This window comes from Cordyceps militaris, assembly GCF_000225605.1.
Source record: "Cordyceps militaris CM01 unplaced genomic scaffold CCM_S00005, whole genome shotgun sequence".
Classification (NCBI taxonomy): Eukaryota; Fungi; Ascomycota; class Sordariomycetes; order Hypocreales; family Cordycipitaceae; genus Cordyceps; species Cordyceps militaris.
Genome location: NW_006271973.1, coordinates 1,347,424 through 1,374,150, shown reverse-complemented (window position 1 = coordinate 1,374,150; position 26,727 = coordinate 1,347,424). Strand labels below are relative to the sequence as shown.

At 54.3% G+C, this 26,727-nt stretch overlaps 6 protein-coding genes across 6 annotated transcripts; 4 read left to right on the top strand and 2 right to left on the bottom strand.

Moving 5' to 3' along the window:
- Positions 1-282: 282 nt before the first annotated feature.
- CCM_06794 (far upstream element-binding protein 2) lies at positions 283-2,698 on the top strand (the record flags this gene model as incomplete). The annotated part of the gene is made up of 5 exons (XM_006671932.1): positions 283-558; positions 724-865; positions 935-2,265; positions 2,325-2,529; positions 2,589-2,698. 5 exons carry the CDS (start codon positions 283-285, stop codon positions 2,696-2,698), a joined length of 2,064 nt encoding a protein of 687 aa, XP_006671995.1.
- Positions 2,699-8,458: 5,760 nt separating this feature from the next.
- CCM_06793 (uncharacterized protein) lies at positions 8,459-9,772 on the top strand (the record flags this gene model as incomplete). The annotated part of the gene is made up of 3 exons (XM_006671931.1): positions 8,459-8,482; positions 9,243-9,605; positions 9,647-9,772. 3 exons carry the CDS (start codon positions 8,459-8,461, stop codon positions 9,770-9,772), a joined length of 513 nt encoding a protein of 170 aa, XP_006671994.1.
- An 808-nt stretch (positions 9,773-10,580) lies between these two features.
- Positions 10,581-12,467, bottom strand: CCM_06792 (uncharacterized protein; the record flags this gene model as incomplete). Its single annotated transcript, XM_006671930.1, has 1 exon — positions 10,581-12,467. One exon carries the CDS (start codon positions 12,465-12,467, stop codon positions 10,581-10,583), a length of 1,887 nt encoding a protein of 628 aa, XP_006671993.1.
- Positions 12,468-14,240: 1,773 nt separating this feature from the next.
- On the top strand, positions 14,241-15,681 carry CCM_06791 (aspartic-type endopeptidase, putative; the record flags this gene model as incomplete). Its single annotated transcript, XM_006671929.1, has 3 exons — positions 14,241-15,119; positions 15,180-15,327; positions 15,374-15,681. 3 exons carry the CDS (start codon positions 14,241-14,243, stop codon positions 15,679-15,681), a joined length of 1,335 nt encoding a protein of 444 aa, XP_006671992.1.
- Positions 15,682-17,942: 2,261 nt separating this feature from the next.
- CCM_06790 (fructose-2,6-bisphosphatase) lies at positions 17,943-20,830 on the top strand (the record flags this gene model as incomplete). The annotated part of the gene is made up of 7 exons (XM_006671928.1): positions 17,943-18,048; positions 18,205-18,794; positions 18,844-18,957; positions 19,032-19,546; positions 19,727-19,803; positions 20,013-20,211; positions 20,266-20,830. The coding sequence occupies 7 exons, from the start codon at positions 17,943-17,945 to the stop codon at positions 20,828-20,830; spliced, it is 2,166 nt and encodes a 721-aa protein (XP_006671991.1).
- A 1,299-nt stretch (positions 20,831-22,129) lies between these two features.
- Positions 22,130-26,165, bottom strand: CCM_06789 (PtaB protein; the record flags this gene model as incomplete). The annotated part of the gene is made up of 8 exons (XM_006671927.1): positions 22,130-23,415; positions 23,534-24,053; positions 24,107-24,324; positions 24,397-24,725; positions 24,778-25,313; positions 25,470-25,639; positions 25,907-26,006; positions 26,043-26,165. The coding sequence occupies 8 exons, from the start codon at positions 26,163-26,165 to the stop codon at positions 22,130-22,132; spliced, it is 3,282 nt and encodes a 1,093-aa protein (XP_006671990.1).
- Positions 26,166-26,727: the final 562 nt, after the last annotated feature.

The following is a 26,727-nucleotide window of genomic DNA, read 5'->3' as shown; positions in this document are numbered from 1 at the left end:
GGGGGTTTCCCTTTTCGAAACATATTGACAGATTTTTTTCCAAGAAAAGAAAAAAGACAAAGAGAGTAACTACTACTTTGAAATCAACTTGGAACTAAGCGGGATATTGTCAATCGCTGTATGGAGGGTAGAACAAAGACTTCAGTCATTGGAGAACAAAGTCATGTACCATTTATGCGACTATTCCGCAAAAGTGTACATATGCAAGTACCCAGTCTTCCGGACGATGAACCACTGCCGGCAAATTGTTTTTCCGAAAGCAGTCACATTGCCGATTTCTACATGAAAAAAAACCCATCTCACCCACCCCACGACAACAGCCCCAAGCGCAGCCCTCACTTGCCCTGCACAACTTCATCCTCTCTAGCCGCCCACAACGACTTCCTACCTCCCTCCCGATCGCGAGGCGACTATTCGAATCGCCAGAGCTGCATCTGTCGCATTAGCCTCCTTACTTTGCATCTTACGACCTCGCCGCATCTCCGCGCACGATTAGTACACACCAGTCCGCGCTGGTTTTTGGTCAAGTCGCGTTTGGCAATCGAAAATACTCCCTTTGTTTGAACGTGTAGGACTAGAACTTATCGCGAGCTCCAACCTTTTTTCTCCGTCCGTTCGCCGTTCGCTGTATAACCTAAGGTGCCCAGTGCTCGCGGCCAATCTTTGTCCTCTACCGCTGTGTGATCTCTTGCATGACATCTGCTTCAGTCGTACCACTACTAGTTTGCCGCTTCTTCTCCGCCCACACTCTTCTCAACCGTACCCCTCTCCTCTCTTCCTCTGGCATCGCTTGATACGCCTCATATTCGCACCGCAATAATGGCCGAGCCCCAGCCTGACATTCAGAGTATCCTCGCGGCTCTTGGTGAGAAACTATCTATGCGCCCAAGTGCCCGTCCTCATGCTGACTGTGATTTCTTTTCTCTTGTTCCAGCCTCTCAACGACCCGCCGGCGCGACCCCTACACAGACGCCCTCAGCCGCTCCAGGCCAATCGTACGCTCCTCCTCCAGGTGCAGCTCAGGCTGGCTATGGCGCACCTGCTCAGCAGGGCATGCCCGCGCCTGCGGCCTCTGGCAGCGTCGATTTGAGCGCCATCCGCCCAGTGAACTCGGGTACCGTGAGTTTTGATGACGTGCTCTCCAAAGCCCGTGCCTTTGCCGCCGCCAAAGGAGTTGCCTCCTATGACCAGCCCCTCGTGTATGGCGCCGAATCCAGAGACGCGGACCAGCCATACGGACGCCCCCGATCACGGTCTCCTCAGCGTGATCATCAAAACGATCGCCGGGGTGGTCACGGCCGCGAATATGGCCGAGAACGTTCCTGGTCCCCTCCGCGCGAGAGACATTCTCCTCGTAGTGGCAGAGGTCGCGACCGATCGCCGCTCCGCTCTGGAGGAGGTGGCGACGAGAACTCGGAGACTATACAGATTGAATCGAGCCTCGTCGGTCTCATCATTGGTCGCAATGGTGAGAATCTGCGTAGAATTGAAAGTGAATCAAGCTGCCGTGTACAATTCCTTTCTCCTACCGATGGTGGTCCTTTCCGCCAGTGCAGAATCACTGGTCCTGCTCCGCGCCGCAGCGAGGTCAAGGACGCCATCAACCGCATTATCGAGGATAGCGGTATGGGCGCGCTGAACCGTGCTGAAGAAAAACCCACCGTGCAAGGCGCCGCTACCGTACTGCGTGATGGCGAGGACCACATGCAAATCATGGTTCCTGACCGCACTGTCGGCCTCATTATTGGCCGCGGCGGTGAGACGATTCGCGACCTCCAGGAGCGGTCAGGCTGTCATATCAACATCGTACACGAGTCTAAGAGCGTTAATGGTCTGCGACCTGTCAATTTGATTGGTACCCCGGTGGCCACCGCCCGTGCCAAAGACTTCATCCTTGAAATCGTCGATAGTGATAGCCGTGCTGACGCACAAGGTGGTCCTCCCGGCGGTCCCAAGCCTCCTCCTATGCCGCGCGGCGGCGGCGGCGGCGGAGGTGGCCAGTCTCGTGACCACAACCAGCACAGCAATCCCTACGACGGACCCGGCAAGGTCACTGATGCCATCTATGTCCCGTCTGACGCGGTCGGTATGATTATCGGCAAGGGAGGCGAAACTATTCGCGAGATCCAGTCCCAGGCCGAATGCAAGATCAATGTGGCGCAGTCGTCTGGACCGGGCGAAGTGCAGCGCGAGATTTCGCTGGTTGGCGCACCCGCGAGCATTGAGCGCGCAAAACAGCTGATTGACGAAAAGGTGGAAGCAATGGTAAGTGTCCAGCATCTGCTGCGTGTTGTCATGGAAGTAGTTTGCTGACAAATCGATAGAAGCAGAAGAACGCAGGAGGTGGCGGCAGAGGCGGCCGTGATCGCCATGACGGCGGGGGTCGCGGTGGCCACGACGTCGGAGGCCGCGGTGGTCATCACGAGCGCGGACAGGGTGACCGAGGCGGAAACAACTACGCGCAGGCGTCAACTACTAACGCACCGCAGCAAGGCGCTTCAGGTGATGCCGCAGATCCATACGCACAGTGTACGTGGTTTCCTTGCCGTTTCCAGCTCGACATGATGTACTAACGAAAGAATTTGCAGACGGTGGTTATCAAAACTACGTGAACCTTTGGTATCAGTCATTGATGTACCAGCAACAGCAACAAGGCGGAGGAGATGGCACCCCGCCGGCCGGAGCGCCGCCGAAATGAGCGTTCCTTGTGAAGCCCTTTTCTTTTTGTTGAACCGCCTGTATATGATTTGAACGCGTGCGCCTACACCTGGGCTATTTTGTGAAAATGATATCCCGCCCAGGACTGGACTCTTCCTTGAACCACCACCCCCGGACCGTTTTTGATACCATTCCATTTTGCTAGGACCGCGGAAGTCCTCTTTTGATATCTGGATGCTGTACCTGGCCGTTTCTTCCATTTATGCATACCATTTTGTTACCAGCGGTCGTGTCGCGTGCTGCTGCACCTGGTTTCTGTGTGTATGTTTTTTTTTTACGTGCCGGAGCCGGCGTGCTTGCTCCAGTCCATGGGATGCTGTACTTGAATGTGCAAGCGTTGTTGCCTTGATCTGCTTTGCCCGATGCCGACTCTTTTGGATGCCCCCTCGTCGAATGCCTACTCTGCCTGTCCGGATTGGGATCCCTGTTCCAGTGTTCTTTGCTCGTACCCTTTAGGCCAACTTGCATCTAGGAATCGTGACAGTACACTGGAACCAGTTGATATACCGCGTTTCTATGGAATACGTTTTTCGTTGGTGCCGTGAGCCTATGCGACAGCGTTGAGTTGCCGCGTCTCTCTATTGGGACACGCTTGCAAAAGGTGGGAGCGTTCTCCGACCGCCGGCTCTGGGGGGTTTGTCCCCTTGTCTACTATTCTCATGCCTTTGTTTTTGGACTCGTTGCGACTTGTCTTTTTTTGCATTGTAATGCTGCTGTTGGTCGGATGGGAGGGAAAAGAAAAAAATGACGAATACAATTTTGGTGTCCATGTCCAAGGGATATACATGCAGGAAAGTTGGAAGAATGGGGAATGTATTGATGTATTGTTTTACTTTATTCAAGACAGTTAGAAGGACGTGAGAAGAAGAAGAAGAGGAGGAAGAAAACGAGGAAGAAGAAGCCAGGCAGGAATATACGATCAAGTTCTGTCCACGCCTGACCGCCCTCCCCGCATTAGAAAACCTCCCGACTTCCTTTGCGCCGAACCCCGGAACCCTGCTTTGCCCCAGTGCCGTGACCAGTGCATGATGCGACTTGAACGTGTAAAGCTGGGATAACTACTCCTTGGCTCGTCACTGACAAAGGATGTACGCTTAAAGTCTACTTCCTTTTTTTTCTTCCTTTTTTTTTTCGTTGGTAGAGCGTAGAGGACATGGCCAACGCCGAGCCTACAAGAAGTCCGTCATCGGCCGCCGTTCGCATGACCCTATGACGTGACAGGGAGGCAAAAAAAAAAGGCCTTCCAAATGAGCTGCAGTTTGCCAGCATAATAATAACTACAGAAAAGGTTGGCATTGTACCTGCACTGATAACTATTAGTAGTAGTTTATGTCCGCTTTGTCATTTATTTACGTTTGATACACCCCCCCCGCCGCGGCCCCCTCCCCCACCTCCGAAACACACAATGGGCAAAAAGCAACAAGAGGAAAAAGCCGTTGGAGGGAGGGCTTGGCAGCAAACACGTTGTTCCACTGTTGATCAGCGGGCGGGGATGCGGATTGGAATGTCGCGTAGAAGATTCCATCATACGAAATTGATTAAATTATATTAGAGACTTACTTGTGTCTTTGCTCCCCACTCCTTCAGAAATCACCTGTTTGGCAGACAGACATGGGACGACTTTTCTGTTCGCTCTGCTGAAAAAACGCATCAAGGTCAGGCAGAGGGCACGTCCCTGGTCATATCTGTTCATAGGAGGCAACTCCTTTGGCGGCGGCAAAGAAGCTTTTGCGAGGGTTAAAAAAAAAACCAGGGACAGCGTTGCATGAATGTTTCGACACTCGGTAGTTGAAGGTTAGTTATTAGGCGAGCTGCAAGGTCTTTGCCTGTCCTGCTAACTATAGGTACCTAATCAACGTCAAAGGGCATCATGCCCCGAGCAACTCTATATCTGTTGTCATAACGCTCCTCCCCCGCCCTCGCTACGACAATGCCCAATTTTGCCCATCTTAATAAAAGCACTCGATAGTAATAAATACAAGGCTGTCAGTCTGCACATGTGCCTCGGATTCTCACTGCTCAGTCGGGCGTTTCTTCAAACTCGGACCATTTCCCATCCTCCTCTTCCCACCCTCCTCCTGCACCGCAGAACCTTAATATGCCCATCGCGAATCGCACACTGCGAACAAGGCTCGCGTCATCCCATCCCGGATATCCTTTGACTGGCACTGGCTAGAGCCTTCGCGTTGAAGCCGACACCTGATTCTTGGAGACTGCTGTGCTGTGCTGTGCTGTGTTGTGCGGTAGCCGAGGGCGTTGCGCTTGAAAGTAGCCTTTTGCTCTTGATAGCTTCGTCATGCGCCCCATCTTGAACTCGGACAAGTCCCGCAACTCGTCAAAGGGGGCTTGTTCTTGACCATTGTTTTGTTCCCGTCGCAGAGCATTGCCCACTCTACTCACAACGAGAACGGACGACGCCTGGCTGTAGCTATCTGCCGCTCAGGATTGTACTGTGCTGGAGCCTTTGAAAGACGTGTAGTTATGCTGCAATGCCGTCGTCTATTGCACGCAGTGTAGGTAGTTCCGAGCAGTGTCATTCCGAGGCTACACAGCACTAGTGAGTTAACAAGTGTGTTCCTCGGAAGGCTAAGTGAGGCGCCTCCTTCAGCCACCTGCCAATTGCCCGCCGCGACTCTCAGTCAGTTGACATGTTTGAAGCGCCGTTAGATCTTGGCCGAGACGCCTTCACCGGCCGAATCGGTCCTCTGGCACTCTGGCAGCTTATTCCCACCATCATGCGCTCACTTTTCTCCCACCAGGAGAATAGTATGTACTGGCCTTTTTGTTGCCTCGTAATTCGACCAACCGGCCGTGCGTCGTACATCATTTGTTGGTGTGCATCGCACACATGTCTTGGACTCGGAACAGAGCAGCCCGCGCATCGTAGACCTGAAGCCAACGGTGCTCGGAGGGAGTATGTAGAATAGCCCCGATCTACAAAGGGGGCGAAAACCTTTGGGTAACACGGGACAAGCCTGTATTACCAGGAGTCATGCCGTGCTACTAGCACAGGTTTCAACAAGCTGCGAAAGCCGCTGGGGTTTCTTGCCGGAGAAGGCAACTTCAAAATGTATGTCTCGCCGAGGGGCTTTGCCGCCACCGTGCCCTCAATAATGACAGGTCGCGTTATGCAGAAGCGGCAATGCGCATGTACCATCGCCGTTGCTGGCAGCACGACATGTAGTTACTATGGGGCAGGGTCTGAGGGACAGGGAAAAAAAAAACTGACACATAATTAGAGAGAAAGACATGACTGCTTGTATTTGTGTGCCCAGGCGGCAAGGACAAACTGTGGGGGCTGGCGTCTCGTTTATTCACGTTGAGTGCAGTTGAGTAATCCGTAATCCGTCCACCATAACTAGACGACTGAAAGACCGAAAGGAACTCAAGCAGTCACAGCCATGGCCACTGTTGCAACGCTTGTGCTCCCTGCATTCAGAAAAGTAGCATTTCGTCCAAATGTCAACGTAAGGGCGGCGCTGATTGGAAGCTTGATGAAGCCGACCATTCGCAAATCCACCAGGGTGCAGCGCGCCGGCTTCTGCGGCCTCTTGCATAAACGCATGCGACGTATCTTATTCTGGCTGTGGCGGCCTATGAGGCATGATGAAAATTCCGGCAACGAATCCGCGGTACTCCATGACCGACGCAAGGCGAACCTTTTGCAGGCAGTGGGTGGCGCATCTAGGTAGGCAGTTCGAGCTTGGCAGGCAGGTAGGTAGGCGGTGGCTCGCCAGTTCATGTACTCCGTACGTTGCAGCAACTCACATAAGCCATCGTCGTAGGTTTTGCCGCTTGTGTTGGCCATGTTCCCGTCGGCCGCCCGATTGATACGAGCGCCAAGGAACAACGGTGTACCGGATCATCGGCCGTCGGAGGATTCCGGTGTAAAAATAGAGAAAATCTCTGCTATTTATAATTACTGGTAATGGCGACAAAGGATTGATTGACAGGACCAACGTGAGAATCACGCCCAACGAAAGAACGAAAGAGGGGCACGGAACTTCCCGCCGCCGTCTTCGCTTCTGGACTCTGGCGCCTGAGACATGAACGCCATGTGGGCGCAAGGAAGAAGCAGAGGGAGCACTGAAGCAGAGACAAAGAGAACTCTCCCCAGCACTCGACTACTGGCGCATTGTTTTGACCTCTAGCCTCTAGTCATATCCTGTTGACTTGCAGCAAGTAGAAAAATATGTGCATGGATAGCGTGGGTAAATCAGTTGCGAGGTGGCGCGCACCCCTCTCGTCTCTTTTCTCCACGACCGATCAACTGCATGTCTCATCACGGCAGAAGATTGCTGCACAAGATACGCAGCCTCGACGTTGAAGAATGGGCTGATTGTTCGGCCTCTTATATGGGTATCAGAGCAGCTTTGTAGACTGGTTAAGAACTGTAGTTGTTGTGTTATGTACCAACAGTTGATACAGCGGCGGGTATTACGGGGGTCCTTGTGTCACCGAGGCTGCGGCGCAGAGTCAGCAGGCGAACGAACGGCGGTACGCCATGTACAGCAGCACACAGGCGGGTGACAGCAGGAAAAGGAGCAGATTTTCGTCCCGAGTACTGTCAATAGCAGCAGGCTGCTTGACACCCTTGCAGAATGGCGAAGGAGTGGAGGACAAAGTGGTGGATATTTCCAGCAGCCAACGAGGGCGGGCTTGGTGGCGGACGTTCCAGGGCGGGTCAGCTTGTTAGTGAGCAGTCGAGCGAGGAAGCACACATCGCGAGTTAGAAACTGAGCTGCAGGTGCAAGATAGCCATAGTTATAATAGAGGGCCAAACCTCAACGGCCAGAGGTCGCCACGTTCAGTGACAAGGACGGTCGAGGGAAGGGCGGGGAACGAGCCGTTTGTGGGAATATGTGCAACAGCCGGCCAGGGTGAGGTGTATTGAACCTGCACGTAAGATGGCAATGGAGATGCGTTTGCTAATGAAGATATCGGTTTCGGATTCATGAACTGCGTGATTAATGCCAGTTTCCCCTCTTGCAAAGACAGATGCGCCATTTGCCCGTCGATATCTGTCTCCCGTGAAGGCGGGCCATCGCACGGCAGTGAGGCAAGCCTAGTGTGCCACGTCAACATTAGCAGCGGAGCAGCAGTAGTTGTTAGGAGTCTTTCCCCGGCAGTAGTTACTATCTTCAACGGTTGGCGGCGTGGGCTGTAAAGAGACGCTGTCGGCACGGCGCCTACGGTTTGATGAGGCACGACACAAACGGGGGTTGTTGCAGGACCATGCAAGCGGAAATGCGAGCAGCCGAGCGAGGTGATGAGCAGAGGGATACAAGAAACACGAAGCACCGAGTAGTGAGTGGTTCGAGTGTTTGAGAGGCGGGCGGCTGGGGGCCAGCGGTGGCAGATGACAACAGGCGAAACGTGGAGAAGGACGAGGAGAAGATGATGATGGTGATGAGAGGAGTGTACACGTTGATTGGGAGGATGCAAGTAGACCAGGGCATGTATCGCAAGCATGTGTACTGGGAAGGAGTACCTGCAGCGAAAATTGATTTTTTTACAGCAGCTTTGGGCATTAGGCTTGGTGGACTCCAGTGGTCTCGCTGGACTTCAGTGGACCCCAATGGTCTCGCTGGACTTCAGTGGACCCCAATGGTCTCGCTGGATCAGTGGACCCGGGCGGGAGACGAGGAGGCCCAGAAGGATTGCAGCACTCGGATGCGCAAATGAGCAAGGCCAGAGAGTTTATCCTGCCGTGTGTTAGCGCCGTTGACGACATACCTACATGCCCTGGAATTACTTCGTACAGGTGCTTCACCCAAAGATTTCAGTGACGAACCCCCTGAAAGTATCCTCGCCTGGCTCCCTCCACCCCCCCCCCTTCCTGCCATGCATCGCCACGCCCTCTCTGCTCATTCTTGCCCGTCTTTGCCGTCCTACCTTGGTCAATGCTCGCTCCTCTACCTCGCATCTTCATCAACTCCTCCCGTCACATTGATTTCTCCTCCAGTTTCCATCGTCTCCTATTCGGCATTGACACGCTCCATTGTCACCCCCCTCCTCGAATCGCTACCTGCCCATCCTTGCTCGTGTGACCCCGGTCACCTTTTATCAACCCTGCGCCTGCACTCCTGCGGCACTGCGACAGACAACCGACCGACTATCGTAGCGAATCCTTAGCACAGCTTTGGGCATCTTCCCGCACCACAACGAGATTCCATCCTCCATCCTGCCAACTCCTCTAGTCGCCCTTGTCTTGCGCACTCGCCTCCATTCGAAACACGCATGAACCTGCCCGCTCTTGTTTGGGAACATTTATACGTCGTCTCTCGTCTCTCGTCTCTTTCCCTCCGCCTTCCCCGCCGCACTTCATTCCGTCGACGCTTGCCATCTCCGAACCTCGTCGGCCGGCACTCACCAGAGACCTGTTGATCACTCGCTAGTGATATTCCTTGCATCATTGCCCATTCAACCAGACTTCTCAATTGTCTGCCCTTTCTCTATTCTGCCATTGAGGACATAGCTACATTTCGCAATCTGCCCACGAGATTCTCGGCTCCGTCGCACAGGACTGCCCTTTCGCATATTACAACACCGATCCCGGCTCATGCGTCCTGCGCCTCTCAGCCATCCCACTATATAACTCCATCAAACCCGCCATCTCCCGACATAATCTCTGCTGGTTTTCACACCTCGCCATCATGTGTCGAATGGTGGTATTCGCTGGCACTTGCACCAAATGTGGCGAGGCCAACACCTGGGAGGAACTTTCCCAGGCCCTATCTTGCTTGGAAGCAAAAAATAACGGCGGTATGGGTGACTGCGCAAATGGTGTCAACATTGAGCAGCACAAGTTCGACCAGGAATGCGATCGCTGCTCCCAAGAAGACGAGGGGCTCGGCGGTGTCGGCCTTTACGAGTCACCTCAAAGGGTAGAAACCAAGCGAGGCGCCACCCAAGATACCTCATCAAGTTCCTCAAAGAGGCAGCGAACATGAACCCAACTCATCCAAATAACGACTCTCCTCACTCTCCCCACAACGACCCCCAGAATATACATACAAGAAACCCACACAGATCTGAGCCCGAAGCTCGCTAAGCTGTGTGTATGAGAGCGGAATCCGAGCCGCTAACCTGGCTCTTTCAAACGACTTTGATGACTATACCTTTGGAAAAAAATCAAGCATTGGCGTATGTAATGCGTGCTTTTGGACATGACGACTTTTTATTTCGCCCCCCCCCTGGACGTGCCTGTGCACAATGAGGAACGGCATGGCGGAGTTTGGTGTTTTTCTTTCTCTTTCCGATTTGCTTTCTGTTGATTTAGGTTGCGAACTAGGCGAAGCATATCGGACGTCTTCTTATTTCATCTTTTGGATAGCATGGCTGTTTTATTTTTTTACCTGACGGCATTTCTAATGGGGCAAAAACTGCCACTCAGCTGATCTTCCATCAGTTCTTGGGATTGTGACTTTTTAGAAGACAGTTTGATATTCTATCTAGCACGCGTGTGTTACGGTATAGGGAAACACTACTTCTAACTATGCAGTCACATATATTATGACTCTTCTGTGTCCTCTATTATTTTATTATTTTTGTTGATGCCAGTTGTGCTGGATTTGGCTGCCAATTCCAACATTCGGCACGATAAGCTGCGCGTCTCTCACAGACGCGGTTGAAATGTTTCGGTGTCAATACTGTCAGTATATTCAGTGTATTCAGTATTCAGGATACATGGCCCGGTGCCACTATTGTACATCAACCCCCCCATAAGTACCTAGTTCTAGTTATGGATCCCTCTCATAAATATATCTGTGACCCGGCCGTTCCTTCCCGCAACCCCTGTGCGTGTGTGCCCTTGTCTACAATGTAATACAATGCCCGAGTATATACAACCAGCATCTTCTTTACTTTTTGCCATTCTTCTTGGTCTTCTTGGCCTTGCTGCTGCTGGCCGGCTTGGGCTGTTCCGGCTTGGGCTGCTCAACTTGTACCTTTTGCTCGGCCTTTGGCTCCGCCGGCTTCTGTTCAGCTGGCTGCGCAACCACCGCAGCAGGCTCTTCTACCTTGATCAGCTCCGCCTGCGAGACCTTGGCCTCGGACGGTTTGGCCTTGCTGTTGTCCACCTTGCTGCCGGACCGCGCCGCAAGCTCCTGCAAACCACTGCGGCTGCCGTTACTGGTGCTACGGCTGTGGGCGAGAGTCTTGGGGCTTGCCGCCTTTGCCGCCTCTGGGCTCGATGAGGCCGCCGCGGCAAGGGCAGCCTGAAGCGCTGTACTGGTGTCTGGCGTCATGGAACGCTCGGCATGTTTGCCCATGCCGTCACTGGCCAACTTCTTCTCCAAGGGTTTGGCAGACGCGGCGGCTTCCTTCTCGACCCTTTTCGCTGTCTTCTCTGCTTGTTTGGTCCTATGAGCGGCGGAAGTTCTGATATCCTCGACGATGGAGTCAGATTCCTTGTCAAGGCTTCTTCTGTTGGCCTTGATCTCTACTCCTTGGACGGAGCCTGCTGCTTCTGTCTTGAGCTGCTTCACCATGGTCTCGCCTTGTTCAATCGTGGTGGGGATGTCAGCCTCCAAAATTTCAGCCTTGGACTGCGCCTTTTCAGCAACAATCTGAGACTGCTTCTTGATATCGTCACACTTGGCCGCGACAGTCTCTGCCACGTACTGTGCACTGTTTGAGGGTTCCTGAGCTGCTTTTTCCACAGCCTTGAGGGCTTCATTTCCATCGCTCTTGATATCTTCCACCAAGATACTGGCTTCTTCAGAGACCGTCTTCTCATGGTCTACGAGACTGATTTCCTTGGTAACCGTCTCCGAGCTGATTTCGACGCCAGTATTGGCAAGGCTCCCGTCGCGACCCTCGACGACAACACTTCTTGCTGGCTCCTCTCCATACCAGGATTCTCTCACGACACGCCAGTATGACTCAGGGTGTGACATGGGGATGGCAACGTGCGTGGCGCCGTCGAAGCGCTCCAGGCGTACATTGAATCCGGCTTCCGCTGCCAATCCTGCTTCGTATTCGACATCGCTGGGCGGAATCATTTGATCGTCGGTACCGTACAGGTAGGTACGACGGAGTTCGAACTCTTGGAATCGAGGATTTCGTATCGTTCGCGAATTGACGTTTTGTCGAGGCTGCAGCACTGGTACGACGCGATAAAAGAGCCAGATGGAGAAGAGCATAGCGTGCACGACCGGTGAAGTCCAGCGTGGTAAGATCTTCATGATGGCTCTGGCCGTGTTGCGCCACTTGAATGTTCCAGGGCAGGAATCAAAGATGAAGACGTGTTGCGGCAGAATGAACCTGCCTCCGAGTGAGCGCTTGAGAGCGTTGTAGAGGAACAAGGTTGTGCTGATGCCGCCATTGGAAAAGGCATGAATAAGCACTCGCGGTGTTGTAGATCTTCCAGTCAAGACGCTGCTAACGTCGTCCTTGATGCGTTGCCTAGTTTCGGACTCGACGACTTCTTTCAAGATAGGCACCGCTGGGCGGATCTGCGTCCATGCCAAGAATGGCAGTACAACATGCGTAAATGGACATTGGGCGACGAGAATACGCGAATTCGGGAAAATGACACGGTATTCCTGGACGTACTTCGCGATGTGATTCTCCCTCGCTCCCATCCATGTCGACAACAAAATGAGTTCCGGATCTGCTCGTGCATTGGTGTTCGCAGAAGCTATTGTGCTTGTTGTCGGCTCCAAGTACGTTACTGACGGGCTCAGTCGTTGCATAAATCCTAGCGAATCCGCGGGCTTTGCGCCGTCGACATTTCCATAAGACATGATCTGCTCTTTGCTTCGGTGTGGCTTAAGTCGGCTGTGCGTTTTAGCCGTCTCTGTAAACGTAGCCGAGCAATAGAGGAGAACTAGGATGTGCTGCAGAAGGCCCCGAGTAACGCAGCCTATCAAACGAACCGGGCAATATTTCAAGGTGCAGAACATACAACTCTTGCAATTCTTGGACAAGTTGGACAAGTTAAGTTGAGATCAAGCTGACATGGCGCCAACATTGCCACTCTCAGGAACAGCCTTTGTAGCCGAGGCACATGGATCGGTCGCGTGTGGGGCGACGGCACTTCAGAGTTGCGGGTTACCGAGATGATGAGTTGTCCTGAGCGACCATCTCCAACTTACACATCTTGCCATATGCTTTTATCGCGATGATCATGCATGACAATATAGAGGGAAGGGGCTTGTGTCACATGGGGAGATGCATTCTGTCTTGGGCATGGAGGCCAAACGAAGCGCCAGAAATATACTTTCTCATGGCAGGGATCCCCCAGACTCAGACAATGTATCCGGCATGAAGCCACTAGCTATGTCAGCCACGTTCATGCAGATGAAGGTTTAACCATCATCATGCTGGCTGATAGTAGGTCAGGTATCCTGCATCTAGGTCGTGGTAGTGCCATCGATACATCACCGTGAGTGGGTGAAGTTGACAATCTCTCATTCCAGGATTCGCACAGTATTCGTGACGCACCAGGCTTCGGCAACGTAAACACCAAGCCGAAGCAGTGTAAAACGAGGGGTGGGATGCTTCCCCGTTCGGAGCCCTCGCCAGACATCATCCCCCAAAGCTTTTCAGGTTTGCCAAACGAAAGCCAGAGTGGATGCGTACCTAGGCAAATGAAGGACAGTGTCTGTACCACGATCAGCAAGCAATTCTGTGTCCGACATTACATACACACTCCGTCCAAGCCAAAGGTGTGTGCCGGGACTTTGGCACATTGCGCTGTGGCGGGCGGGATGAGCCTACCAACGAAGCGGAAAGCCATTCACGCTTTCTCTTTCTAGCGGCGCGCAAGTTGACGCTGCACCATCTCGCTTATTTGGACAGGACTTGAACGACGTGATACAGCAGTGGATATGATGACTCGGATAAGGCTCAGAACAATTTTCTCGACTGAAGTTGCAAAATGTGATTGCAGATCCGAAATGCTGGGTAGCGATGATGGGTATTCTCCCCGGCCGAGCAATTGAATCTCAGGGGCTTGGAGGTCAGGCAGTCGGTTGGTCAGTCGGTCGCAATTTTATCTCTTGGTTTGGGTCTGCTGCGGACATACTGATCCGTTGGACTACCTGTTGTGCGAGGTCAACCTGACGGATGTACCCCGAAGTTTTGCTTACATCAAACATACCATACAGAATCGGGAGTGAGATGATGAAGGAGCGAAGAGGACGGATGGTACTCCTGCCAAAGTTTGCCTCTTCTGTCATCTGGAAACAGAATCTGCGTTGGACTGACTGCCCACCGCTTGCCAGCTGGCAAACGACGCGGCCGGCTGCCCGGCCAAACGCAGGCCGTCAGGTAACAGATATGCCAGGCGAGACGAGGCAAGAAAACACAAGGCAAAAATCAGTTCTTGCTTTCTGCATAAATAAACAACCTACTTCTCCCATCATAACACCATCGAATTAAAGCACACATTCAATTCACTTCATTTCCAATCATTACAATACTTTCGAGAGCGCTGGTAACATCTTGCCTCGCTCAATCCGTATATTGTCTCTACTCTCGATCCGCGAGTCACGGAAACTGGCACTACAGTCATCATGAAAGCAAACATCGTCATCTCGGTACTGGCCGCAGCCGTCACCGGCCTCAAGGAGCAGCGCCATGCTCGGGACTGGGATCTGTCTCAGCCCATGAACGGTATCACGTTCGAGAGGGTCAAAGCCATCTCCATGGCCAAACCTGATCGCCCAACTCCCCGTTTCTCTCGCCTCAAACACGTCGGAGGTAGCAGAGGAAAGCACGGCATGGTCTCTGCCCTCGGACGTGCTCTTCGCGCCACTCCTGGCACAGTCAAGCAAACCTTCCAGAACATCTCGTCAGTCGGTGCATACGCTACACAGTATGCTATTCAATGTGGCTGGGACGGAAAACCCGTGTGGCTGCTTTTCGATACTGGCAGCTCAGATACTTGGGCGGCCAAGTCAGACTTTGAATGTGTTGACAGCCTCGGCAATTCTCACGACCAGGCTCTCTGTGGCTTTGGAACATCGCTGATTGACGATTTCGGCCAGGGTCCCATCGATGAGCTGCACTTTTTCCTCAAATATGGCTCTGGAGAGAGGATTTCTGGCCCAATGGGCTACTCCGACCTCAGCTGCGGCGGAATCTCTGTCTCGAAGCAGCAAGTCGGCCTTGCAAACAGCACGTACTGGCGTGGCAACAATGCCACTGTCGGTATCCTGGGCCTTGCCTACCCATCCATCACCAGCGCCTACTATGGCGCTATCGGAGATGAGGCTTCCTGGAACGCTATTACTTATACGCCTTTCCTTACCAATGCAATTATCCAGGGCGGTCTCGATCCTGTATTCAGCGTGGCCCTTTCCAAAAATTCTTCTGACGGCGTACTTGCTTGGGGTGGCCTTCCTCCCATCGACTGGGTGCGAGGTGTCTCTGCCTCGACGGATCTTATTGTCGTAAGGACACACTGCCTTTTGCCTACTCTGATGCAATTTGTGATGTCTAACGCGTGATAGGCAAATATTATCGACCAAGCGGAAACTGCATGGAAGTATTCGTTTTATACCATCATCCCAGATGGCGTGCGCTGGGGCCAGACCACAGACACGACCAGATATCCTTTTATTGTCGACACGGGCACCACGATGATGTACCTTCCTCCTCGTAAGTTGACTTTATTGAAACATGCATGACAATGACTGACCTGAAGAAGCTCTCGCTGAAGCCATCGCCATGTCGTTCCAGCCCCGCGCCGTTTACCTTTACCAATGGGGCATGTACTTTGCACCATGCAACTCGATCCCGCCAAGCTTTGCAGTTACCATTGCAGGCGTTGACTTTTGGGTCAACCCGGCAGACATGATTTACCAGGACCTGGTCGATCCACTGACCGGGTACTGCGCCATTGCCGTGGCAAGCGGTGGGCAAGGGCCATACATTTTGGGCGATGCCTTTTTGCAGAATGTGGTGGCCGTCTTTGACGTGGGAGCAGCTGAGATGCGCTTCTACTCGCGGTAAAGAGCCGAAGAGACGGCAGGCACACAGTGGTGGCAGATTACGAGAGGTTGTTGCATTGAAGGTATAATATATTGGCCGCTGTGCTGCGACAATGAGGTTTTGTTAGTAGTTATGTTTTTGTTAGATGATTGAGTTTTAGTAACTAGAATATTTGCTGGATGCGCTCTCTATCCAATGGTGCATTTGACAAGTGAAGCGGCACGACTTGCCAAGGCGGGATGGTGCACTGCGTAATAGCCGCCCAATGAGCAACAACCTACAGGTATGCTAATCGCTGGCAGCTTGTGGGCAGCGCGTGTTGCGAACTGATAGTCAAAGACAGGCCGACCCGCTAACGGAAAGGTCGACTGGTATGTATACGTTACACCTACACTAAAGAGACTGCGAAGAAAGGTGCCGGGCGATTTCGTACCGTCTTTGTGCTCTCAGCAAGGAAAACAGGCGAGCAGACAGCACCTGCAAGTGGCTGACATCAACAAGGGCCTTTTTTTACGAGCGCCGAGACGCAAGTGACACGATGAGCGGAGTGTTGGCCGGGCCACCGACGCCTACGGGCCGGGTGAGGGCGAATACATACAGCATGAGCAAGGTTAGTCCAAGTACCAGGATTCTGGTGCATTTCTTATGTCTGCTTTTCCAGTCGTGCAAGTATTGTCCCTTTGGTCGAGTGACGGGGGGGCAATTGGAGCGGTGAGCGCCTGTTGCGTTGATGCCCAAGTGGGAAATGTCGATTTTTTTTCTTCCCCTTTGATGCGCGAATTGACCGGAACGGCAAGCGACCGTGTCATCTACACAAGAGTACCCATTCTTTGCGCATCTGGATTATCGAGGACCAATGCAAGTTGCCGGATCCGTCTGCGCATCGCGGCGTGACCGGTCATTCATGGAAAGCCAAAGCTATGCCGTCGAGAGGCAGCGGAAGGCTCACAAGAACGAGCGGCGACGGCGACGGCGGTCGCAACGACCACACACACCTCGGACAGACCCGGGACGGCCTCTGGGACATGGCTACTGCGGTGGAGCGCACCCGAGACGTCGGCGGGCTGTGGGCTGCGGTGCCTTGCAGGCGGCGACGACGGTCATGGGACCATGGTGCATTTTTTTTGAACGACACCCGTTTGAAGTTGACAAGAGTCGTGTCATCTCGCGGTGTTGTCGTCTAGGCAGAGTCGCCAGCGGAGAATTATCCGAGCTGCTTGGGCGAAAAGGCTCTTGTGCCAAGGAAAAAAGCTGTCCTGATGAGAAAGTGGGATGAAGGGCCCAGATCTTGCAGGCGGTCGGTGGATTACGAGATGAGAATTCGTGGAGAAGTCGACGTGCAGCAACAAAACGGTCCACTGAAGGCCTGGGTACTTGACGATGATGGCGCCTGAAGGTGGTCATGACGAGGGAGGGAAAAAGTCAATGATGGATTGCTTGACCAAGAACGGCATGATGAGGCTACAGACACGCAATGATGAAGAGAGCGAGAAGAATGCTTGTGCTGCCTTGTCTCGTGTCCGTTTGCCTTGGGGAGGCATGAAGGCTTCCAGATGCGGGGCATTGCAGACAAAACGGCTGGCTGCCGGCCAATGCCAGCGAATAAGGTACTTGGGAGGCGTCTGCATGTTGGCTGTGGTGCCAAGGTACCTTGGTGGTGGCAGCGCGAGTCTAGACTGCCAGTGACTATACGTTCTTCTTGGGTTCATCGCCTGACTTTTTTTTGCCTCTTCGGGCTGAATTGTTATCAGAGGCTGAACAAGAGTTTCTTGGCTCCCCAAGCATTGGCCAAAAAAGGGCCAAAAAACATGCTGGTCATCTGGGAGAGTCTCTTCTCTTCCTCACTTCCTCAGGGCCCTCGGCCCACTGACGGACCCCAGGAAGCCCCAGAAAAAACCTAAACCGAGCGACCGCTCCCGCCTCAGGCGATCGATTCCTCGCTGGTCACAAAGCCGCCGCTTGTCCGTCCTTGCTCGTCCACCCTCGTCCTCGTCCTTTTCTTCTTTTTTTTCTTCTTTTTTTTTTCGGTTCTTTCTTTCCTCCTTTTCACCTCTTGTTTCCCGATTCTTCCCTTTTGCTCATTGCGCTCTTGATTTCCCACCAGTCGTCTACCCAACCACTCCGTCAACGTCGTTCCCTCCTTCTCTTTCATCCCTGTTTCGTTTGCACCATCGTCCATCCACAGAAAGAAACCCCTATGTCTCTGCGCCCGCCCTCACACGCCGCTTCACACACGCCACTGCTCGCCATTCGATAGACAGAGAGACCGCTGTTTGCCCGTCATGCCGGGGAAAGCTAACGGTGTCGGCGTCCAGGTCGAGGACACCAAAATATGTGTCGTCATGGTGGGCCTGCCTGCCAGAGGCAAAAGCTATATTGCACAGATTGGTGAGTTGGCGGCTGTTCGAGGCTCCTGCAAAAGCAAAATGGTGCAGACCGGGCTGCAATCAGTCCTCGACGATGCAGCCTGACCAACATTGATTCCTCTCTTGCAACAAACCGTTTACCTCCCCCGCCCTGGGACCCCGCTAACACGACGCCCAGCCCAGCGCTACCTGCAGTGGCTGTCCATTCCGGCCCAGACCTTCAACGTCGGCAACTACCGGCGCAACGACGCGCCGCATCCCACTGCCGACTTTTTTGACTTCGCCAATGCCGAGGGTGAGCGCAAGCGCCGCGCTGCCGCCGAGGCCGCCGTTGCCGACATGCTGCGCTGGTTCCGCTCCGGCGGCGTCGTCGGTATCCTCGACGCCACCAATTCCACAAAGGACCGTCGCCAATGGGTTCACCAGATCTGCGAGGCCAACGGTATCGAGGTTCTCTTTGTTGAGAGCCTCTGCGACCAGGAGGAGGTTATCATGGCCAACATCCTCGACGTCAAGACCTCCAGCCCCGACTACAAGGACCAGGACCCCGAGGAGGCGGCCAACGACTTTCGCCGCCGCATCAGCCAGTACGAAAAGGTGTACAAGACGATTGACGGCGACGGCGACGAGAGCAACTATACATATCTCAAGATCATGAATATTGGCAAGCAAGTCATCATCAACCGCATTCAGGACTACTTGCAGAGTCGCATTGTATACTACCTCATGAACTTGCACATCCGGCCCCGGTCTGTCTGGCTGTCCAGAGTACGTCTGCCTCAATGCCATTACTACTACATTCACTAACACGCTGAAGCACGGTGAATCACTGTATAATCTGGACGGTCGAATCGGTGGCGACACCATGCTCTCCCCCCGAGGCGAGCTGTATGCGAAGAAGTTACCCGAGCTTGTGCGCGAGTCCGTAGGCGTAAGCAACCCCCAAGCGCTCAAGCCCGCGTAGTGTAACGATTCCTGTATAACACGGCTAACCGGACGCGACAGGATGACCGCCCCCTGACGGTCTGGACTTCAACCCTGAAGCGCACCATTTCCACGGCGCGCTGGCTTCCCGTGCACTACAACCAGATGCAGTGGAAGGCGCTCGACGAGCTCGACTCGGGCGTCTGCGACGGGCTCACGTACCAGGAGATTAAGGACAGCTATCCTGAGGACTTTGTCGCCCGCGATGATGACAAGTACAACTACCGCTACCCGGCCGGCGAGTCGTACCGCGACGTGGTCATCCGGCTCGAGCCCATCATCATGGAGCTCGAGCGCAGCGAGGATATTCTCATCGTCACCCACCAGGCCGTCCTGCGCTGTATCTACGCCTACTTCATGAAGAAGGACCAGGCTAAGAGCCCCTGGATGAATGTACCCCTACACACTCTCATCAAGCTAACGCCCCGCGCCTACGGCACCGAGGAGATTCGCTACGAGGCCAACATTCCGGCCGTCAGCACTTGGCGCGGCAAGGGAAGCACGGCCAAGCACGAGGCCCCCACGGGCGATACGATGTAGATGAGCCCATGTGGAGAGGCGTCGGAAATATCATAAACTACTTGAATGACGTGCATACGAAAGGCGACACCCGAAATGAGGGCAATACGTGACAGAAATGGGATTGTACCTTTTTGCATGCATTCGGTGTTGGGATTGTTTCACAAATACAATGAGCTCCATAACAAGAACACGAGCTGTTCTCACGATATCCCAGAGGTGAACAAGGTTCCCACCAACCATCTGGTGCGATCTCTTCACCGTTCTTTTGGCTGTATGATTCCGTGCTGTGATACCACTCGCCGTGCGTGATTCAGAGCCTCCCGAGGCCCTATAAATCGGCCACGTCTACCCATCCTTTCCCATTTTGCCTCTTCCCTCTCCCTGTTCCTTTTCTTCTTCAAGGGGCCCCAAGAACTGATTACTCACAACCAACTACTTTGCAAGCCGAGCTTCTTCCACTGCTTGCCACTCGCCAATAAGATCTCTATCTACACGGCGGCACCACCATGGCCTACATTTTCCAACAACCCATCTTTGCCGCCCAGCCGGCCTACTTTGTCCAGCCGCAGCCGCGCATCCTCTACACCACCGGCGCGCTCGTCGCGCCGCTACCGGCCACGACGTTTTACCAGCCGCAGCCGCTCATCCTCGCGGCGCCGGCCGCAGTGGCGGCGCCCGTGTATGCCGTGTCGCCGCTGCTGCTGCGATCCTAGGAGGATGGTGCGGGCGGCAGCGGCGGCGGAGGGAGGGTTCTGGGAGAGGTCACGGATGCTACTACGCCGCCGGCAGCACCACCACCAGCAGCGCTGCTGCCGCCATCCCAGCCGGCAGCACCACCATCCCAGCCGGCAGCGCTGCTGCCGGCAGCACCACCGCGCCAGCCCGTCTCCATGCGCGTTGTGCTCGTCGCACCCGGCACCGCGTCCGTCGTGGACGACGTCCACTACGCCAACGCCCCCCCGGAAACCATGGCGCGCGTCTGCGCAGACGTCGGCCACGTGCTCTCGCAGCACGGCTTCCTCGAACACGCCGCCCACGTGCAAGCCCATGGGCTGTTGCGCGTGGTGACGGTTGGTGGTCAGGCGCCGCCGGGGGTGCGGCTTGGCGAGGATGGGAGAGTCGTGCTGCTTAACAGGGTGGTGTGGGAGTGCAGGGCCAACGAGGCGGGCAACGACGCCGCGCTGGCGACGAGGGTCGCCGAGGCCGCCCGCATGGGCGACTGGTTGGTGTTTCAGCTCTGTTTGCCGCCGGAGCAGCCGCAGCCGCCAGCGGCGTCTGGGGAGGAGGGCAGTGCGTGAGGATTTTTTTGTTTTCTTCTCTTTTGGGGAGGCTTCGAGAGGCAGTCAGTCAGATTGTTTGTTTAGGGAGAGGACGAGCCAAGCGAGCTTTTCGTCAGCGTTGGAAGGGGAGACAAGTCCGTTGCCATGTCGGTGAATAATGGGGATCAGTAGATCTAGAACTGCAAGAAGTCATTCTACCATCTTTTGTATCGAGTTGGGACGTTTTTTTTTTTTTTGTTCTTTTATTTTGCTGCTCACATCTTGAGAGCCACCTAGGAACAAACCCAACTTTGCTTTATTTCTCGAAACGATTCATCATCCCCCCCATCATACTTTTTTTCCGGAAGAAACGCCCCAGACTTTCGCGTGATGTCTTTTATGGACAAGACAAACACAAAATGCACACAGAGAGAGAAGGCAAACTGTATCGGCCAAGGGCGAAGAAAACCGTTTCTTGTGGATATCGTACAAGTACTCTGGAAAATACCAAATCGCAAAACGCAACATCAAACAAGAAATCGAGGGGGTTATGGAACAAACCAAAACAAAAAAAATACAACGCCGATTACCCAGAAAACGAACAAGACAAATATAGCGCAGCCAGCAGGTTGGTGGCATCAAACATATAATCAATAGTGAGCCACATTTGGCTGAGTAGAACCAAGAAGAAAAAAAAAGGACGCTTCTATTTCCGACATTTGTCTTGCTTCCAACCAGATGCTTTCTTTCTTTTTCTTTGCCTTGCGTTTCGTAGTCACTGCGGCCCTTAGTTAAAAAACCCCCCCGTCACTCATTACTTATTTTTTTTTCTCCGCAAGACGTGTGCATCCATCCACTATATATCACGACTTGGCGGCTCCTAATTGCCATCAAACAGGAGCTGTCTTGCAGGGCGTCGTTTTGGCCTAGACAAGAAAAAAAGATGACTTCGCAAAAATCAGTCGTAGGCGGAGGGTAGGGGGTATCTCGAGCATGTCACCGCTCTTCCTCCACCGACTCTCGTTGCTTTTTTTTTACGCCCACGAACAAGAAATGTGAAATAAAAGACAACAGCACAAATGCTTTCCCATATGCCGGTTGTCTTTGGTCCGATTCAAGAAATTTTGCTCTTTTTCTTGTCCGTTGTAAAAAACAAATTCACCAGAACCCCAGGCTAGAGCAAAATCCGTTCAAGCATGAAATCAACCCAAAAAGGAGGCCGCCGCCATGCTGTAAGTCGCGCCGAGAGCAAAAAGAGAATGGCAAAGCGAACCCGTCAAGGCATTATGCCAGTGAAAACAACAACAAGACACGCTGCAGGTGCCCAAATCACTATTCTCATGACGGATTTCCCTTGACACGTTTTGGCATGCGCGGCGTAGCTGGCTTGTTTCTGTTACCAGTACCGTTGACTTGGGATCCCGGCGTTCCCGCTCCAGAGACGTCCTCCTCGATCTTAACGGCTGACGGTCTCCTGCGCTTATTAGAAGCCGGCGACGTATTAGCGCTCGGCCCGCTCGAGCTCGTTCCTTGCTGGCTCTGCTGGAGCTGCATGCCAGGGGCCTGAATCTGGCCAGGCGCTGGACTGCCCACGTGAGGTGAACCAGGGAGGTTCATGTTGGCCGCGGCCGGACTGGCTCCCATGGGAAACTGGCTAAAGCTGGGCGTTCTCGGAGGACCCTGAGGCACTTGACCGTTCATCTGCCCGGGGGCGGCGTTGATAAACGTGGAAACGTACTGGTCGAGTGCAGCATACGGACCGAGGCCAGGGTTGTTGTGAGTAAAGTTGAAGAGCGGGTTCATCTGGCCCATGACTTCTACTATCTCCAGGAACTGATAGACCGCTTCGGTAACACCCTGTCTATTAACGGCGGAATCGGGTAAGTCATTGAGGACCTCTGGAGGCTCCCTCTGCGGCGACTTGAGCTGCTTGCCCTTGCCCTTCTTGGACATTTCGGGCGACTGTTTGCTATCGGTCGAGTTTACCTTGTGCCATTCCTTCATCCAGACGTGGGCCGGCTTGGCAGCGTCAATGACTTGCTTTCGGGCGATGAATTCTTCGTGGCTGGTGGCCAAGAACTCAAACACCTCCATTCTCTGTTCGTTGTCAAACACGACGCGCAGGTTGCCGCTCGATACCAGATGTGACCCCGTTTCGAACCAGTAGATCATGCTCGCCCTGGGGTTTTCAATCTGGTACCCGTCACCAGGTAGAGGTCTGTCAGCAGTTCCTTGTCCCAAAGTGATCTGCATCGACTTGACGCCGCTGCCAAAGTGGGTATGGAAGTATCGCGCGATGGCCGGGAAAGTAATGTCGTACTGGCGGGGACCCGTCTCTTCGCCCTCTGCGCTGGCGTGGAGAGTGTGGCGGAAAACGGCTGATCTCGAAAAGAAACGCATCACCAGCTCGTTCCAGTAGCCGAGATCGTCTCTGCTTCGGGCTCCCGGATAGCCGCTCAACAACTCACTCAGCTGGGACAGCCTCATCAGACATTGAGCCTTCATTTGCTCCCTACGCTGCTGCTGCATATAAGTCGTGTTCATGGCCATGTGCTGGGCGGCGGTCATGTGTTGCGCAAGCAGGGGGTGCTGTTGAGGCTGAGGCTGCTGCTGAGACTGATGGCCTGGTTGTGGTTGCAGACCCTGCTGCTGCGGTGGACCAGGGTTTTTGCAGAGGTTGAGTTTGTGGCGCTTGCGCGGGGTTGGGTCCAGGTGCAGGCGTCTGCTGTGGCGTATGCTGACCAGTGGGCGCAGGAGTGCCGGCCTGCGAGCCTTGCGCGGGCGTTTGTTGTCGCTGCTGGGCTTGACCAGCCGCCTGCTGCTGGGCCTGCTGCTGAGCTTGAGCTTGAGCTTGGGCCTGTGCCTGAGCTTGTGCCTGTGCTTGTGCCTGGGCTTGGGCTTGGGCTTGGGCTTGTTGCTGACCAGGTTGGCCCTGGCCTTGGGGCTGTTGACCCTGTTGGCCTGGTTGTTGACCTTGCTGGTTCTGCTGCCCTTGGGGACCCTGCTGCTGGCCTTGTTGGCCACCCATCTGTGCCTGTGCATTGGGACCACCCTGTTGTTGCTGCTGCTGTTGCTGAGCCTGCTGCTGGGCCTGGGCCTGCTGTTGTTGCAGATGTTGTAGGGCTTGTGCGTTTATCTGCATCTGCTGGGGGTTGCCTCCCTGCTGCATCTGGTTCTGCGCGGCGGCGTGCTGTTGCTGTTGGTGCAGAGCCAGTTGCTGCGCCATGAGGGCGGCATGCTGCTGCGCCTGGGGATGTTGCATCTATCAAAAGGTCAGCCTGTTGCGGATGAGCACTGATAGAGGCAGATGCTTACAGGGTTAATACGCCCGCCCTGTCGCAGCTGCTGCATCTGCTGTTGGGTAAGCTGTATGTTCATAGGCATACCGTTAGCAGCCATGCCATTGCCGCCCATGTTGTTGGGTGGAATGCCACTGTTCTGGGCCATAGCCTGCTGAGCCATCAAGGCCTGTCGTTGTTGCTGGACGAAAACTTGCTGCTGACGCATCTGAGCCACCGCACCCTGATTGGCGACTGGATGGGGAAGTGGAGGTTAGCAGTGAATGGGCAATCCGAATCGGGCGAGAGGCTGGCGACAGCGCTTACATTGGTTTTGCAGCTGCTGCTGCTGCAAGGCTTGCTGCTGAGCAGGGCTCAAATGTTGGAATGCAGCTTGAAGGTTGTGGTTTCCTCCTCCGTGCTGCTGCATGGCCGCCATCATGGCCGGGTTCATAGCGGCCGGATTACCAGCGGCCATAGGGTTGCCAGCAAACTGATGAGGCATGCCACCGCCAGGCGTACCTGGCTGTCCACCGTTCGCATTCATACCGGGACCCATGGGATGACCGGTTACGCCTGGATGTCCCATGCCGGCGGGATGGCCCTGAAAGTTTGGGCCCATACTCGTGGCCATCATAGCTTGACGGGCAAATCGGCTATCCACAGCGAGCGGATATCGACGAATGTGCCAAATGCTACTGCATGCACATGCGTCGATGGGAAGTCGGCGAACGCGAACGCGGGGCGCAACGAGTGCGTGTTATGGACGTGTAGGCAGTAAATAGACGTCGTGCAAGATGAATGGCGATGAGGGTGTCGGCGCGTGGGCTTCGGCGAACGTCGCGGGCTCCGAGGGCTTGAGTCGTGGCTGGGGATGCGACCGGACGAAGCGAGGAGGGAAAAAAGCGAGTAGGTCGAGATCGGGCGGAATCACAATTATTTGCCGTGGACGAAGAGAGTGAAATCGCGACAACAAGTCCTTTCGGAGCGACAGCGATGATGGGAGCGCGCGGTAGCGGGTGCGTGACAAATGGCGTGACGGTGATACCAGACACGGCGCCACTGGACGAAGCCTGAGGCCAAGACCACGATGGTTCGCGCGTGCGGATAGCGAGGAAGCGATGGCCGGACAATGAGGAGCTATAGGAGGCTAGAAGGCGCGAAGAGGCGCGAAGAGACGATGCCGACGGGAGAGCGCGGCAACCGTAAGAAGCCAAGGCCGGCGATAGGGTGGGAGATGTTGGCTGGCGATGGGCGCGAGTTGGCAGCCAGATTATGAGGGGGTCAAGAAGGGCCAGTTATCCGCGAGGAAAGGCTGGGCTGGGCTGGTTTGGGGGGGCAGAGCGGGCTATCCGTAATGCTTGTAACGTTTGTAGCAGGCCGGTAGGCACAGACAGTACCCGCGCTGACCCAGGCGCTAGGAGCGCTGTAGTGAAGATGGCAGTGCCTCCAAGTGTCCGGGGGGTTTGGCGATGAACAAGCACAAGAGAAGGACCAAGAAGCAAGGGAGAAGCGAGCGAAGAGAATAGATGAGGCAAGGGCAAATAGCACTCGTGGAGTGATTCCTTTGCTGTGTATTGGTAGAAGTAAGAATTTTTGGCTGGAAGAGAAGGACGAGAAAAAAAACAGCCGTCCATCCTACTGGCTGGCGAGCTGGCTACCAGGCAGGTAGGCCTTCTGCGACAGGCGAGGTTTAGGCCTCTGAGGACCCTGGAGGCCGAAAAAAAANAAAAAAAAAAAGGCCAACCACTGTACCTACTCAAGGGTGCGGTATCTCCGAATCAGGCGCTACTAATTTGTACTGTAACGACTAACACCACGCATCAACTTCTCTTACATGGAGACGGGCGAGATGACGGGGACCGTGGCGGCCCTGACTGGGGGGACTGGGGGGTGGGCGCCCGCCCATCTCCCTTCCTGCCCTCTCTCTTTCGGCCCTGCCGCCCAAACGGGGGCGGGGGCTATGCACATACCGAGGCCAGAACCTTTCCTTGTCGCACAGGGTCGGTAGTGGAGCCCAGGTCACCCGCGAAAGGAGTTTTTGGGTGCGCGGCGCGCGCGCGCGGCGCGTGTGTGTGTGGCTGGGACAACCCCATGTCGTGGCCTGCCCCGATAACAGTGCTAGCGCCGAGCTAGTCTTCGCTGTACCGAGGTCATGCTTGTATCAGGCTGCGCTTCCACCACACTGGCCGCCAGTAGACCGCGAAAGAGGGCCAAAGACACAAGATTCAAAGAATACAAGAAGAGAAATCGAATCGCAGTGGCATTTAGAGCTCGAGTCGTTTTTCCCGCGAATTCATAGCTGCCCTTTTGGCCCAATCGCTCCTCATATCACATCCTTCATGGTAACACTTGCGAGCTTCGATTGGGGTCCCGGACGCTAACACTCTAACCAGACAGGATGCTTCCAGTGAAAAGTGGCCGCTCACGTGATCCATACAGTGCATTGGTTCTATCCCACCGTGCTTTTGCACTGTCATTCATTAACCTCGAAACTTTTTTTTTCTTCATTGGAGCACAATCATGAGCAGAACCTCACCCCTCGACAACCTCCCAAAGACCTCCCAATCCGGTCGAAGCTGGTCTTTTACGACTATGGATCGCTGATTATGGGATACTGCAGCTTTTGGTGTTTGTATTTTCTTTCCTGCAGCCTCG